We start from the raw sequence: 13665 nt of genomic DNA, 5'->3' as shown, positions 1-13665 counted from the left end.
ATTATTTAAAAGAGATTAAGTGATAAAAGAGAAACGCTTTTGCATAAAATACGTCAGAAATAAATTCTTACGACTGCTTGTACGATAAACACTATAAATAAATAAATGTATGCATAACGTATGAACTGCAAATATTTGCGAATTACGCCATGGCTATATCATACCATATTTACCGTGTAAAATATTTGGATCCTAAAATATATCGAGTCCACTTTTCCCTAATATTCGCAATCAATATTGCGTAATGAAAATTAAACTTCTGTAGATGATTTGTCATTTTTAATATTACTGTGAACTATTATACCTTCCATTATTGGATATTTTATAGTAATTTAAATTATAAAAAAATTCTCCTAACTATATAAACTCTTATTACTAATAAACATGCAAATATGTTATATTGTTTAGGGGAAACCTGACTCGATAAATTTCGTGTCCTGGGATCCAGATCTGCTGTTCCAAAGAATTGTATAATGTATATTCGACATTCGGTATGAAATACAATCAATTTCTATCGATTAATTCGGATACAATTTGTTATATCGTAGTATAAAGTACCTATATACATCGCATACTGCTCAGAAAACATCATTTCTGAGTAACGACCGTGATCTTGCAAGAGATTTCACGTTCATTATCAAGAATTTTACTAGTGATAATGAATTTCAATGCAAAATAAAAAGCGTATTCGCTGACAATCGAGTTCAACAAATAGAAAAATTGTCAGTATTGATATAAAAATTAGAGAGACGTTAATGGGTTGGAAAATATAGAATAAGCACAAAAACTTGTTTCCTAGGCTCAATCCTTTTCTTGTCTACATGCACATATGCGTACTCTATACTTTGATATAATAGAATTAAAATATCGAACGTAATTCGTATCGGAAGAACAAAGCGTGAGATTTGATCCTTTCCATTATAATTAATGCTTTTTGGCACTTGCTTCATTCGCCGAGGATGAACAGATATACATACTGTCATTGTTCTTGAAAAAGTGGAAACAATATCGTTGCATTCCATTTTACAAAAGATTACTATTATACATATTGTATCAAACAAGAGACGTAACATCCATAGGAAGAAAAGAATATGTGAGAAAGAGTTCGAAAAGAGCAAAGATTGAAAGGGCAGAAACGTATTTACAATAAATTAAATCGCAATAAACGATGCGCTAGGTAATGTTCGTCACGTTTGTACTGTAAAAATATCTAAAGAGAGGGAAGATGCGGTGAACGTGCGTTAAAAATCCGAAATAGTTTAACAGAAAAAGCGAAAAATTTATAGCTTTTATATGAGAGATAAGTGAGATGATAATTGAAATTTACGAAACGTAAATTATTGTAAAAGGTAAATTAAAAACGATAAGTTTTTAGTTTACACCGTATAGTTAACTAACGTCAAGTTAACGATTTAGAAATTACATAGTGAAAGAGCGAAGATAAATTCTAAAGTACGAGAAACTGAAATCTTTGTTAANACACAGCTTTTCTCGACTTCCCTAATGTAAATTAAAATTTTATAAAACTTGCTACGTTAGAATGACATTTCAAAACAGCTGTAGGTAAGATTGTTCATATAAAATCTTATGTCTTTAGAAACAAATGAATTTGAATAAACATATTTCGTCCTTTAATCAAATGATACTAGAGACCTAATAACTAATTCTCCACTAATTAACTATAAAAGGAGAAATTGTAAAATTTTGCTTGGGTCATTCTGTATCTGTTAGTACATATGTGCATAATACTGTCATTTTTTTAACAGATGTCTGTCGTGTCATCAAGAGTCAGTAGCGTTTCATCAATTCTAAAGAATGGTGTTAGATCACAGCTGCTTAGACAATCGAATAGAGTATACTTTAAACTTCCTCAAGATTTAAGAAATATTATTTATAATTTTGAAGCTGGGAGTGGAGCAAAGGATTATGAAGAATTGATATGTATTTTAAGAGATTCTATTATAAAGGTATACCTAAAACACTGTTTATCGTTGTCATGTGTACCTTTTTAAAAAATATCTGTATTTTAGTATCATATAATTTTTTTTAATTAGTTCATAGATGGTCATAAACCATTTAATATCATTGGTTCACATTATATCCATTTCTGATTCCATATTTCCCATTATAGGACAAGGATTTAATTGAATTCTTATCAAATGTAAGACAGTGTATATCATTACTTGGACCTATACATAAAGTATTCATAGAAACCCTTTTACAAATGAAATGGATGAATCGTCCATCGGACGTAACGTCTGCTTACAAAGCGTTCTTAGAGGATTTAATATGCATGCAAATTCATTACGCGAAGAACGTGATAGACAATTTAGTTGAACAATTTAAACCAGGTGTGTTTCGAAAAATTATAGTCGGATTTTTTCAACAATTCTTCTATTAATTTATTGAGTTGATGCCAATAACTTTATATTACGTAGATAAAGACGATGATGCGAAGTGGCAAAACGGAGAATGTAGCGCGGAAGACATTCAACGGTTAAATCATATACACGATGTCCTCCAAAAAATTTTAAAAGTTGTTCCAATGTAAAGATCTCATATACACATTGATGTGCATAAGGAAATAAAGTACAATTACTAACTTAATATATGAAATGTCATTAGGTCGAGCAAACTTCTGCTGCAATCCGTGAGAGCAAGATACCCGTATATCATTCACGGGACTCACACACATCAAGTTTATGTTTACGCCTTGATTCAGATATTAGACTATGCTCCACAGTTGAGGTCCGATATTCTGTCCCTAATTATCAATAGGTAACGTATTGTTTTAAATAATAGGACAAAAACGTTCTTTTGGAACAGAATAATACATCTAGCAACGAAGCATTCCAAATGGTATGATAATAATAATTTATGCTTCGGCAGGTTAATGGTATTAGACGTGAACATACCACGTTTAGAAGTAGATAATGAAGAGGACGATATAATGGACGATAGTAGTGAATGTGATAGTACAACTGGTAATGAGAACAATGCTCTTGATAATGAGGAAACTAGTGCGCTAACAGAATCAGATAAAATGCATCCAATAGCTAATAAATTGGACGTATGTATGGAACTGATTCTGAAATATATGCACGACTTTTGTTTCCTGAACAATGTCTTGCAGATAGAGTGCTTGAAAAGTCTTTATACCGATACGTTGAAAATATTCGAAACGGTAGTATTACCGACTCACGCGAGCCAATACGTCCAGTATATTATGTTCTATATTTGTAGTTTTAAAACAGCTGTTGTGGAGGCTTTTGTAGATTGGCTCTGGCGTAAAACCTCCAATCCTAACGCCCCTTCCGTTATACGGCAGTCGTCCGTCGCGTACATCGCTAATTTATCAGTCACAGCCACTTTTATCACTACCGGGTAATTATCTTCAACAATAATGTTTAATTTAGTTAGTTCATATATGTATTATTGTCTGGTTAAAAAATAATGAGCCTTTCTTTCATTTTCATTAGACTGGTGGAAGCGCTACAATTTAAAATGTGTACATGGATACATAATTACATCAATGCGCAAGATCATTCAAATTACATACAAGACGAAAATAAAGAGCATACTGTATTCTACGCTATTTGTCAAGCATTGTTCCTTATGATCGCTGAAAGACATAAGGATTATCCGGATTCCAAGAAATGTAAGCTAGTTATTAATTTTTTGGTCAGCAGACTTAAGGAAAAACCTTGTTATACCAGCTAGAGATGTTTATTATTTTCGTTTTATTTCATTTTCAGATATGACGTATCTGCAAGAATTGGATTTAGCAAAAATCATCACTTGTAAGTTAAATCCATTGAAGTCTTGCCATCCGGAAATCGTGCATAATTTCGCTGAGGTCACTCGCATATATCAATTGGCATACTGTTATACCATAATTGAAAACAATACACGGAATCAACTCCCATTATTTAATACTAAAAAGTCTATACCAACTACGGTTGAAAACTTTTTCCCATTTAGTTCTTATATGCTACAACGAAGCGGACATCGTATAATTCCTTTATTGCGGGACAATATAAGTAGTAGTGAACATAGAACAACTGCGATTAAATACAGAGAAGATGACGAGTATATGACTGAATATTAGGCGAATATTATAATTAATATTTACTAACAGTTGAAAACAAATCTGATGAATAATTCATAAATTATAAAACAATGTATCTTTGGTTTTTGAGTAAAGATTAATATTTAAGAACACGTTGTCATTATTATTCTTATACTAAGAGAAAGTTATTTGAATTCAAGAAAATCAATTAACCATTGCCCCTATGCGTTGTTTCTCCTGAACGGTGGTATATCCCAATCATAATCTCAATATCCCACATCGTACGTGGGAGGTTCTCGAGGGGGTATAAAATGAAAGAGCAGCGAGCGCAGGATAGTGGTTATTAAACTATCCCCTATTCTCGTAATTTTTTCAACGTGAACAAAACAGTAATTGAAAATTCTTTTACAACTTTTTATAATGTGCCGCATTCTTATTATGTATTTCTAACTAATATTAGCATAAGCATTGTAGATTCATAATTAATATCATAGAGAAGGTACTACTCAGGTCGAATATCTTCATTACTTGATGCGAGTAAAAAGTGTAACTGAATATCGAATCTCGCGCTCTTTAAACCGTCGTCCAGAAACCGGAGCCGGAAGCCGATGTCGGTGTTTCTTCGATGACGCAGTGGCGTAAGCGTAGATCTTTATGGTAGGGTCCGTAGGTTCGGAGGTTCGGTTCGTTTCGCGACTCTCTCACCACGAATACGGCCAACAGAAACGGGTGTAAACGGTAACGTAAAATGGCGATTCGGAGTTGTTATTTACTCGTACGTAGCACAACAAAATAATTGTCCATAAGAAGCGCGTGGATATTCGTGGAATTTAAAACGCGACCGCGTGCTTACCTGTACACGCGGAAACGGCCAACGGTAAGTTGTACGGTTGTCAATTTTAATGCAAAAGATATTCTTAAATGTGTCCGCTACTTGCGGTTTCCCATTATTCAATCGGTTACTCGAATTGCACGCCTTCACATTTCGAAGTTACGATTACGAGGATTGTACAGTGCATAATGCTGTGGCAAAAACGTGTTTCAATCGTTCAATGACACTTTTCATCCCGTGCAATGGTTGAAAACTCGAAACAAGGTTATGATCATAATTCTTAAACGGTTCCTACCTACCATCATTCCGTACATTACACGTTTTATCGTCAAATTATAAGTATCACTTTGTAATTAGCGGTAATTTATGTATTAATTTAACGCACGCTTCTTTTCTTTTACGTTCACTTTATAGATTCAATCATGTAACAAAGAATAAAAGTTTCACATTCAATTTTCTTTAATTGTTGGGTTATGTCGAAGATTTAAATATTTTTCACAGTCTGCAATGATTGTTTGCAATAGTTACAATTTATTCGCAAATAGTAATTTCATTAATATTAATCACAATGGTCAATCTTTTACGTTTCTTATTATATGTATATTCATACATTATGCTACATTTCATACATCATATCTAACATCATTCTATTTCTGAATCATAATGGTTATAATTTTCAAGTATAATTAATAAATCTCTCTAATTTGAAATTCATATTTTATGTAATTAGTTCTTTAATAGTATTATTAACTTTTTGAAAATAATGTCATTAATAAGACAATCTGTTAAGGATAAATCTTTATCTTAATCTCATCTTTCGTAAAGTAGCTATGTTTCTTTCCTTGCATTCTGTTTTTTATTATTTCTTGCATTTGTAATGATTCTTATTATATACATTATGCACTAAATTGCAAATGCAAAAGGATGATATGGAAAGTACCAATTGTTCATTTTCGTTATTCTCTATGAGAGTTACATTTTATTATTTATTCATTCACACACGATTTACATCTTGTACGTTTTAATGTCATTTAGATTTTCAAATTATTATTATTTATCTAAGAATACGTAATACATAAATACTTGTGGAACGTATCTCTTACTTTGTAAAAAGAAACAAAATACGTGTGAACAAAATATTAATTTAATGAATTCATATTCATGCTTTTCAAATATACGTAAATTCTTCAATGTGCATCTGTTATTAAAATTATGCCATTTAAATATGCTAATGTATGCAACGCAATGAAAGTCTCTTTGAAGAAGAAATAAAATTGCACTTTGTTATGATTTGTAGAACGATTTCTATATATGAGATTTACTAAAATGGACAACTATAGTCTTTTTATTGATATCTAAAATCTTTGAAGCACATGTTGTACACAAAATATTATACAAATGTCATTAGTATTGATTACTCGTAAAGTGTTGTAGAGAAAAAAATATCGTGTTTAAATTGGTATGGATTAGATGTATTTCTACATTTATATTTATATAATTTAAACACGTATATGGGTTTATATAGTTAGGGGACTACTTAAGAAGTGTAACTTTTTCCCTTTAATAGAATTCAATTTTTTTAAACCTACTTGTGCTTTTTCTAATTTACCGTTGTTACACTTTGTATGCGTTTAATAAGATTTTGTTTCAATACTCAAGATATGTCAACTTATTTTGAACATGTGACATACATTAGATATAATCAAAGATTTATTCGTACATGATTGAGTGTGAATTATTTATTGTCTCAAGTGAAATAGTAATTTATATAAACAATTTTCCTTTACAATTTTCTGTAAACTTCTCAACAATTATTCATTCAGAAAACAAAAGTTACAAATACTGAAACAAGTGAATTTAATTTCTGATTGTTTAGTTCTTATTGCATTAGAACAAAGTACTCTATAGTTATATTGAATACTTGCTGTGTCCAATTCAAGCTTATTAGGAATATTACAAGTATTATAACATTTATTAGGAATATTTTCATACAATTCCGATATGGTGTCTAATATTGAATCATGTCGTTTGATATTTACAAGAATTGTTGATAGAATATACACTATTCTGACATCCTTGTAGTCGCTATCTACATAAACTACTTCTTTTCCATCTATAAAATTGATAAAACGCGAGTAATCTAGAATTACTTTTGATAGGTTTCATTACGCGGACACACTGACTTCAACAGATATGATATTGCTGGACCGGTGTGATAATCCAGTGTAGTATCCATATAACGTTCAATAAAACAATAACGTCTATCGCTGTATATTTGTTGGCAAAAGAAAAAAAAGGAAAGGGAAAGAAAGAGCATTTGGACGCATCAAGAGTCTTTCGAGACTATGGCACAGTATTATAACATAGTTACCAATGTCAATGGTAGATTAACTCTAGAAGAGGTAGAGGGTGTTTGTTCCGCGGATGGACAAAGTGTGCAATTAGTTATCAAGGATGAGAATAACGGCGGTGGTGACAATTCTCAGCAATTTTTGACGTACGCGACTGCCACAGTACCACAAAACAGCAGCAGTCAAGCGTTGTTTTCGCACCAAATCAATTTAGGGGGTCAGATATCTGTCACGCAGTTGGAACAAGGGTAACTTATTTGCGCGCATGCATACTTTTTTGCTATGAAGGATTAAAGAATTATGTAGAAACTATAATGGATATTTTTAAAAGGAAAAAGGGGATGTCGGTATGTTGTGCCACTTTTGGAAGTAGCACATAAAGTTAATATTTGTACACTTGTACAGTAATATGTTATATGTTTCTCTTGTATTAGATTTTGAAATTGTGAACAATTTGATGTTATGAAGTAAACTATCACGTATTTTCATGTACGTATAGTAAATTGATCAAGTATATTTCGTTGCAGTAAATTGTTATAATTTTAGTGAAATGCATCTGAAATTAGATTAATTAAATTACAAGAAAATAGAGAAGTATTCGATTTTGAGTTACATGATTTATATTACTTTAGGTGAATAAGTAACAGTAAGTACAAAAGAACTCTTCATTAGTAAATGACACTCGACAATTATTCCTACATTCAGTTTAACATATTTTATGTTTAGACACTTTACGAAGATACATTCTATGATAAGATAACTTCTTAAGGTAGTCTTCTACTTGTAGTCAACTAAATGTTGTACATGTGTGCCTCAAAGAGCAATTAAAAAAATGTTGTATGATGTATTTAAGTAATCATTGAGTATAATCTAAAGAATTTTAAAACAGTTTATACATGTGGGTATATTGTTCAACAAATAAACAAACGTATCGTGCAATTATGTACCTGGAATACGACCCTTAACTATTGCCATGTTATTGTAACGAATCGTAAAACGAACATTAAGAAAAGGAAACAAGAGTCGATCCTTATTAGGATGAACAGGTTGAACATGAACATCAAAATAACTGCACAAGTGGTGAAAAATATATCAATATACACACCATACATCATATATTAATAACATTGTGTTTTTCAATTCGGTTTAACGTGTATAATTACGTGTAGAAGCATTTGTCACATTTCTTCATCTAATTAAATTAAGCTTTCATTTATTTTCAGATTCCTTTAAAATGTTATTTTATTAAATTTGAATATGTCATTGATTGTTATTTTAACGCGCTTCATACATTGTTTAAATCATATTGATTCAACAATCAATATATCACACTTTGATCAAATTTTTGATAAACACATACCAGTGCACCCTTTTTTTCTTCTCAGTTATGGACTTGATTATATCAATTAATGTTGGCCTATTGTGCTACTAACTTGAATTGCTATATTATTAATTCATTCTTAATTAGAGTAGAGTATTCTTCGAATTACTTTGCTTGGTGGTAGATAAAATATAATAATTATATTGATAATAAATAATTCTAGAAAGTAGAATCAGTTTAAATACATACAGTTTATGATCTTTCTAATCTTTTTTTAACTAGCACCTTTTCACTTTCAGACAGAACGTAGTTCTAATTAAATCAAACACGAATGTGTCAACAAGTCCTTCCCAAGAGGTATTAAAGACTAGTGCAGTGAACGCTAATACAGTAGAGAGTGATATTGTCCACATTGTAGATAACGAAGGTAAATTTAGTAATAAATATTAGTTTTTAGATTGATACGGTACATAAGAAATATCATTCTTACTTAATCTTACGTTGTTCTCTAATATTGTTCAGGTTCTAAGCCGCTGGTAGGATGTAACAATGCTGAAGAACTGATACGAACGATAAAGATGCAAGAGAATAGCATTACTTTAAATGCTGTTACAAAACAAGGTGCATCATTGTCAGAGAAAACTGAGACTGCCACTTTAGTAGATAATCAAAATAGTCCTTCTCCCCAAGTACGTTGATACAACCAAGCTATTATACAAATTGTTTTAGAAATCAGTACGTATGACATCGAAACTTTTGCAGTGGCTGCATGCGCGTAACAGTTGCTGTATTATTTTTAGAATCCTCTTCACGGATCCTGCGAATTATTACCACTAAATCCCGGCACGTATTTAAAAAGGCACTTGCTTAGGTTGCACCAAAACCGAAGCAGATTCTCAACGGGAAGCATACAACAACAAGCAACGTCTCTAGATAGGGTGAACGTAACAAATAACATCGGAAGTCCACAGAAAGCTAATGCGTCCAACGTCAGGTTGTCGGCACAGCCTTCGTTTTGCAATAGTAAAACCACTGGTAGTCCCTTCGGACAGAATGTGACACAGATCTCCCCGTATTTCCAAACATCTCCGAACGCACTCCACGCAAAGCCTCCAGCTGCCAATATCTTGTCCACGAATCCGCAACAAGATAAGAAAATGGAAACAAGATTGAAACAGCTACAAGGCCCAAAAAATGACCAGAGAACTCTGAAGGGTCCTAGCCAGCAGCAGAATTCATTGCATAAACAGATGTCCTCGTCCTCCCAGTCGCAGTTGCACTATCAAAAACAAAATATTCCACAGTCACCGCTTTCGCCTCCTAAAGATGCCATGGAAATCGAGTCGCCGGAGTCTCCGCCGCCCAAAAATCCTGCGTATCAATCACCGCAGACGGATTCGAACAACCAATGTGAGAGCGTGGCTTATTTTCAAAGTATGATACACGATCCGAGTACCACGAAGGTTCAGAGCCAGATACACGGAAACAACGCAAAAATGCTGGCATTGTTCTCGAATGGCGAGAAGAGATTAATTACGTTCGACATACCGAACGAAGATTGCACTGTTCAGGATTTACTGGAACAGGTATCTTAGTTTTCTTATTTTCCTTTTGTCTTTATTTCACGTTAACGTAGTTCTACCGTTACTTATTTGTTGCATTTTTGTCTGCCTACCGCTGCATTTTTAATTTATTGGTTTTTTTTGTTGAAATGCATTAAACAAGTTGTATCGAAATGTGTGTGGTCAAATATTTATGTTGCTTAAAAAATGATAACGCTAACGTTAATTTTAGTGTACTTCACAGGCGAACATTGTATATTACGGGAAGATAAATGTTTCCTTGGTCTCTGATCCTACACTGGGCATAAATTACATCGTGGAGGCTGGTCCCGGTGCTGTTATATCGCAAGATATGTGCGATACCGATGATTCTCATGATAATTCTAGTAGTAATTTAGATGCTGCTCATAGGTAAGTTTTTCTTTGGCATCTTCTAACACAGAGGATCAAAAATTCGTAGTGGACACATTTTCAATCAAATACAGGATAGAAATTACTTGTGCATATTACGAATTTCAGACTATCGTGTGTTCATAATAAAATACTGAGTTTCAATTTATATAAACGATATTGTTATAAAATTCTGCTTTATTTAATATTTCAGCTCGCCGGATGAAAATATTAATCCTGTACAACAGAATGAGGTATTGAGAATAATTGATTTTCTTCGTTATTTATTTATCATAATTGCAAATAAGAACTGTAGAATGGATACATGAATGACATGTTACAGGAGCCTGTATACGTTGAAGGAAAGTTGGCCGTTTGTTCTCACTGTGGTATTAGTTCCATTGATTTTAATCGATGTTCAAGATGTAAAAGAAAACTACCAAAAGATGTAAAATCCATACCATTGACCATGGGCACGCAGGAGAAAAAACGGTCAATGATATCTGTTGATGTAAGGATTGTTAATATTAATTTACCAAGAATTGTTATACAAATAAAACAAAATTAATACTTGATATTGATCACATAATTGAAACTAATAGGTTTCACAGATTTTCTAATCAACATATATTTGCTGATTGTTAATTAGGAATTTCGTTAATTTTCTTATAGACATTTTACAAGAAGAACAACGAAAGAAATTCCTCAGCAAAATTAGAAAAATTGGAACGAGACGGTACCGTTTACAAACGCGGGAGGGGTAGAGGGAGAGGCATGTCGAGACCTAGGCCTATTCACAAAGAACCAGGTACTAAAAAGCTATATTTTACTTCAACATTTGTAATACTTGAAACGTAATATTTTAACTTCGCTGTTCCTAGAATGCTTAACCATATCGTCGGACGATGAGGAGGAGGGTAAATCCAAAAAATTCGACGGCTCTAGTAACAATTCGTTTGGAAACGACGGTAGTAATAGCTTTAATGAAGAGATGGAGACTATTCTTGAAAAGGAGCCTGTGATCACAAATAATTCTATCTCTGGTGTGAGTTCTTCTGATTATGCAATGAATAATGAAGATATTAAAGGTACGTTGCTATCTTTTCGTTAGAAGTCATTTGGACAAACTGTATAATGCATATAGAAGGCTGTATACATGAATTCGCGTAAAGTAATATGTTCACATAACCTAACTTAAATTATCTTATAATTAGAAATGGAATATTATTTTCAGATAATTCCTTACAAGCCCCTCATACATCTTTATTGTGTCGGACAGTGAGGATAGGCTCATATAAATATATTCCTCGAGAGCGAATAGTAATTTCGTCGACCGGTATAAGGTTCGGTGTACCATTATTAGAAGATGGTAATTAAACTGTTTTGTTAATAACAGCATTGTATACGTACACTCCATTATATTTACACGTTCGTATTGCAGATAAAACGTTTGTATCATTAGAAGTTAAGATTCAGGATATTGTCAAAGTGTTAGTCCATTTCGGTAAATCAATGCCAGTACTTTTCTTTTATACATCTATTAACACTGGAGCCATGATCCGGGAATTATTAGGAATGCAGGATCCGAAGGGCCCTTACTATGATCCTGCTGGAAAAGGTAATTAAGGAGTGTTATAATCTAGTAGTTAATCAATGTATTCTAGAGAAATTAATTTAAACATATGTATATTGAATCTTATAATAACGCCAACATTATAATTCTTATTTCACAGATAACACGCATAAGCGTATAACTTTACTGCCAGAAAAATTGTCGGAGGAAGCGAGAGCCGTATTAAAAAGTTTATTCTCGTCGAAGCGATTATTAGAAGAGCTGAATTCGAAGGAAGCGAACGATATCCTCGTGCGTGCTTCTCCAAAAGATAGTTCACAGATTCAGAGTTTAACTAGAAGGGAAAGTGTTACAGGATCGACGAATAATTCAAACTCCAATGGTGGTATACAAACGATAACCGTGTATCCACCACCACCGGCAAAGGGTGGCATAGCGATCAACACTGAGGATTACTTGTGTCTCGGAGAGGATCAGTTCTTAAACGATGTGATCATCGACTTTTATTTGAAATATCTGACGCTCGAGGTTCTTTCGGAATCGGATCAGCAAAGAACCCACGTGTTCAGTTCGTATTTTTATAAACGATTAACAAGCCCGCATGCTCAAGCGGCTGAGAACAACGTACAGTTACTATCGCCAGCTGCCAAAAGACACGCGAGGGTACAGAAGTGGACTAAGAACGTCAATATATTTGAAAAAGATTTTATCATTATTCCCATTAATGAACAGTAAGTTGGTGAACGAATATGTTGTACAAAAATCTGAATTTAGTTTAAAAACAATTGAAATACTATTTTAGTGCTCACTGGTTTTTGGCCATCATCTGCTTTCCCGGATTAGTGGGGGACGTGATAATTTCCCGGAACAAACGTTCGGATGAAAACGACGTTCGTAAAACCGTACAGAAGAGTAAAAAGTTGAAAGAAGTAAAGCTTCAGGCTGTTACGATTGGGGCTTCTACATCGGTGACGACGACTATAACTATAGATCAAAGTGACGATGGTTCGGAGAGAGATGAGGCTGAGGGCGATGACGAGGAAATGGAAATGGACAGTGACGATGATGTAAGATTCCGAATATCATGATCAGCCAAAAGCTAAGTCAGTTTAAACAATTGCATTATTTATTAACAATTTTTAATTTAGGATGAATCGGAGACTGCGGAAAATATGAATTCATCCAAAATGGAGCAAGATGTGCCGCAAAATGACACAATAAAAGTGTAAGAAGTTAATTAATTGCTCGTATGATTATCACGTTTATATAATTTTTATTATTTTCCACAGACCATGCATATTGATATTCGATTCTCTCGCTGGAGCGAGTAGAGCGCGAGTTGTAGCGACGTTAAGGGATTACCTAAGTTGTGAATACATCGCGAAAATGAACAGTGAGAAAGTGTTTTCAAAGGATACAATCAAAGGCGCATCGTTAAAAGTTCCTCAGCAATCAAACTACACAGACTGCGGATTATATGTGTTACAATACGTGGAAAGCTTCTTTAAAGTGAGTCCCACTGTTCAATTTTATCATCTTAATATAAACTGAAACGAGAGTTATATTT

At 33.1% G+C, this 13665-nt stretch overlaps 2 protein-coding genes across 6 annotated transcripts in view; both read left to right on the top strand.

Moving 5' to 3' along the window:
• The first annotated feature begins 1545 nt into the window (after nt 1-1545).
• Nucleotides 1546-4221, top strand: Tif-IA (RNA polymerase I-specific transcription initiation factor RRN3 homolog Tif-IA). Of its 2 annotated transcripts, XM_026816819.1 has the most exons (8): nt 1546-1563; nt 1767-1967; nt 2132-2351; nt 2439-2547; nt 2626-2778; nt 2890-3384; nt 3480-3658; nt 3756-4221. In XM_026816819.1, the coding sequence occupies exons 2-8, from the start codon at nt 1767-1769 to the stop codon at nt 4106-4108; spliced, it is 1710 nt and encodes a 569-aa protein (XP_026672620.1). In that variant the 5' UTR covers nt 1546-1563; the 3' UTR covers nt 4109-4221. The 2 variants fall into 2 exon arrangements, with proteins under 2 accessions (XP_026672620.1, XP_017886626.1); XM_018031137.2 differs by lacking the exon at nt 1546-1563 and having other exon boundaries at nt 1609-1967.
• Nucleotides 4222-4655: 434 nt separating this feature from the next.
• LOC108628910 (ubiquitin-like-specific protease 2) overlaps nt 4656-13665 on the top strand; it is a 10067-nt gene continuing 1057 nt past the window's right edge. Inside the window, exons 1-16 of one of the 4 annotated variants that reach the window (XM_018031141.2) lie at nt 4656-4946; nt 7061-7500; nt 8873-9000; nt 9096-9262; nt 9374-10159; nt 10368-10546; nt 10740-10779; nt 10869-11036; nt 11198-11333; nt 11407-11613; nt 11760-11894; nt 11967-12143; nt 12259-12829; nt 12901-13165; nt 13247-13323; nt 13388-13607. In XM_018031141.2, coding sequence (XP_017886630.1) covers nt 7247-7500; nt 8873-9000; nt 9096-9262; nt 9374-10159; nt 10368-10546; nt 10740-10779; nt 10869-11036; nt 11198-11333; nt 11407-11613; nt 11760-11894; nt 11967-12143; nt 12259-12829; nt 12901-13165; nt 13247-13323; nt 13388-13607 — 3510 coding nt within the window. In that variant the 5' untranslated portion in view covers nt 4656-4946; nt 7061-7246. The other 3 variants (XM_018031140.2, XM_026816817.1, XM_026816818.1) reach the window with 3 other exon arrangements.

The sequence above is a fragment of the Ceratina calcarata genome, unplaced genomic scaffold (genome assembly GCF_001652005.2).
Source record: "Ceratina calcarata isolate Rehan_Ccalc_2016 unplaced genomic scaffold, ASM165200v1 scaffold550.2, whole genome shotgun sequence".
Lineage (NCBI taxonomy): Eukaryota > Metazoa > Arthropoda > Insecta > Hymenoptera > Apidae > Ceratina > Ceratina calcarata.
Note: the sequence above shows the minus strand (reverse complement) of the source record. Positions and strands in the feature narration are given on the sequence as shown.

What these genes read in the sequence shown, in the direction of transcription:
- Tif-IA (XM_026816819.1), top strand. Translation starts at nt 1,767, where the DNA reads ATGTCTGTCGTGTCATCAAGAGTCAGTAGCGTTTCATCAATTCTAAAG. An exon ending in AGTTGAACAATTTAAACCAG is followed by an intron (nt 2,352 to 2,438) that starts GTGTGTTTCGAA and finishes TATATTACGTAG; the next exon opens with ATAAAGACGATGATGCGAAG. An exon ending in ATTTTAAAAGTTGTTCCAAT is followed by an intron (nt 2,548 to 2,625) that starts GTAAAGATCTCA and finishes AAATGTCATTAG; the next exon opens with GTCGAGCAAACTTCTGCTGC.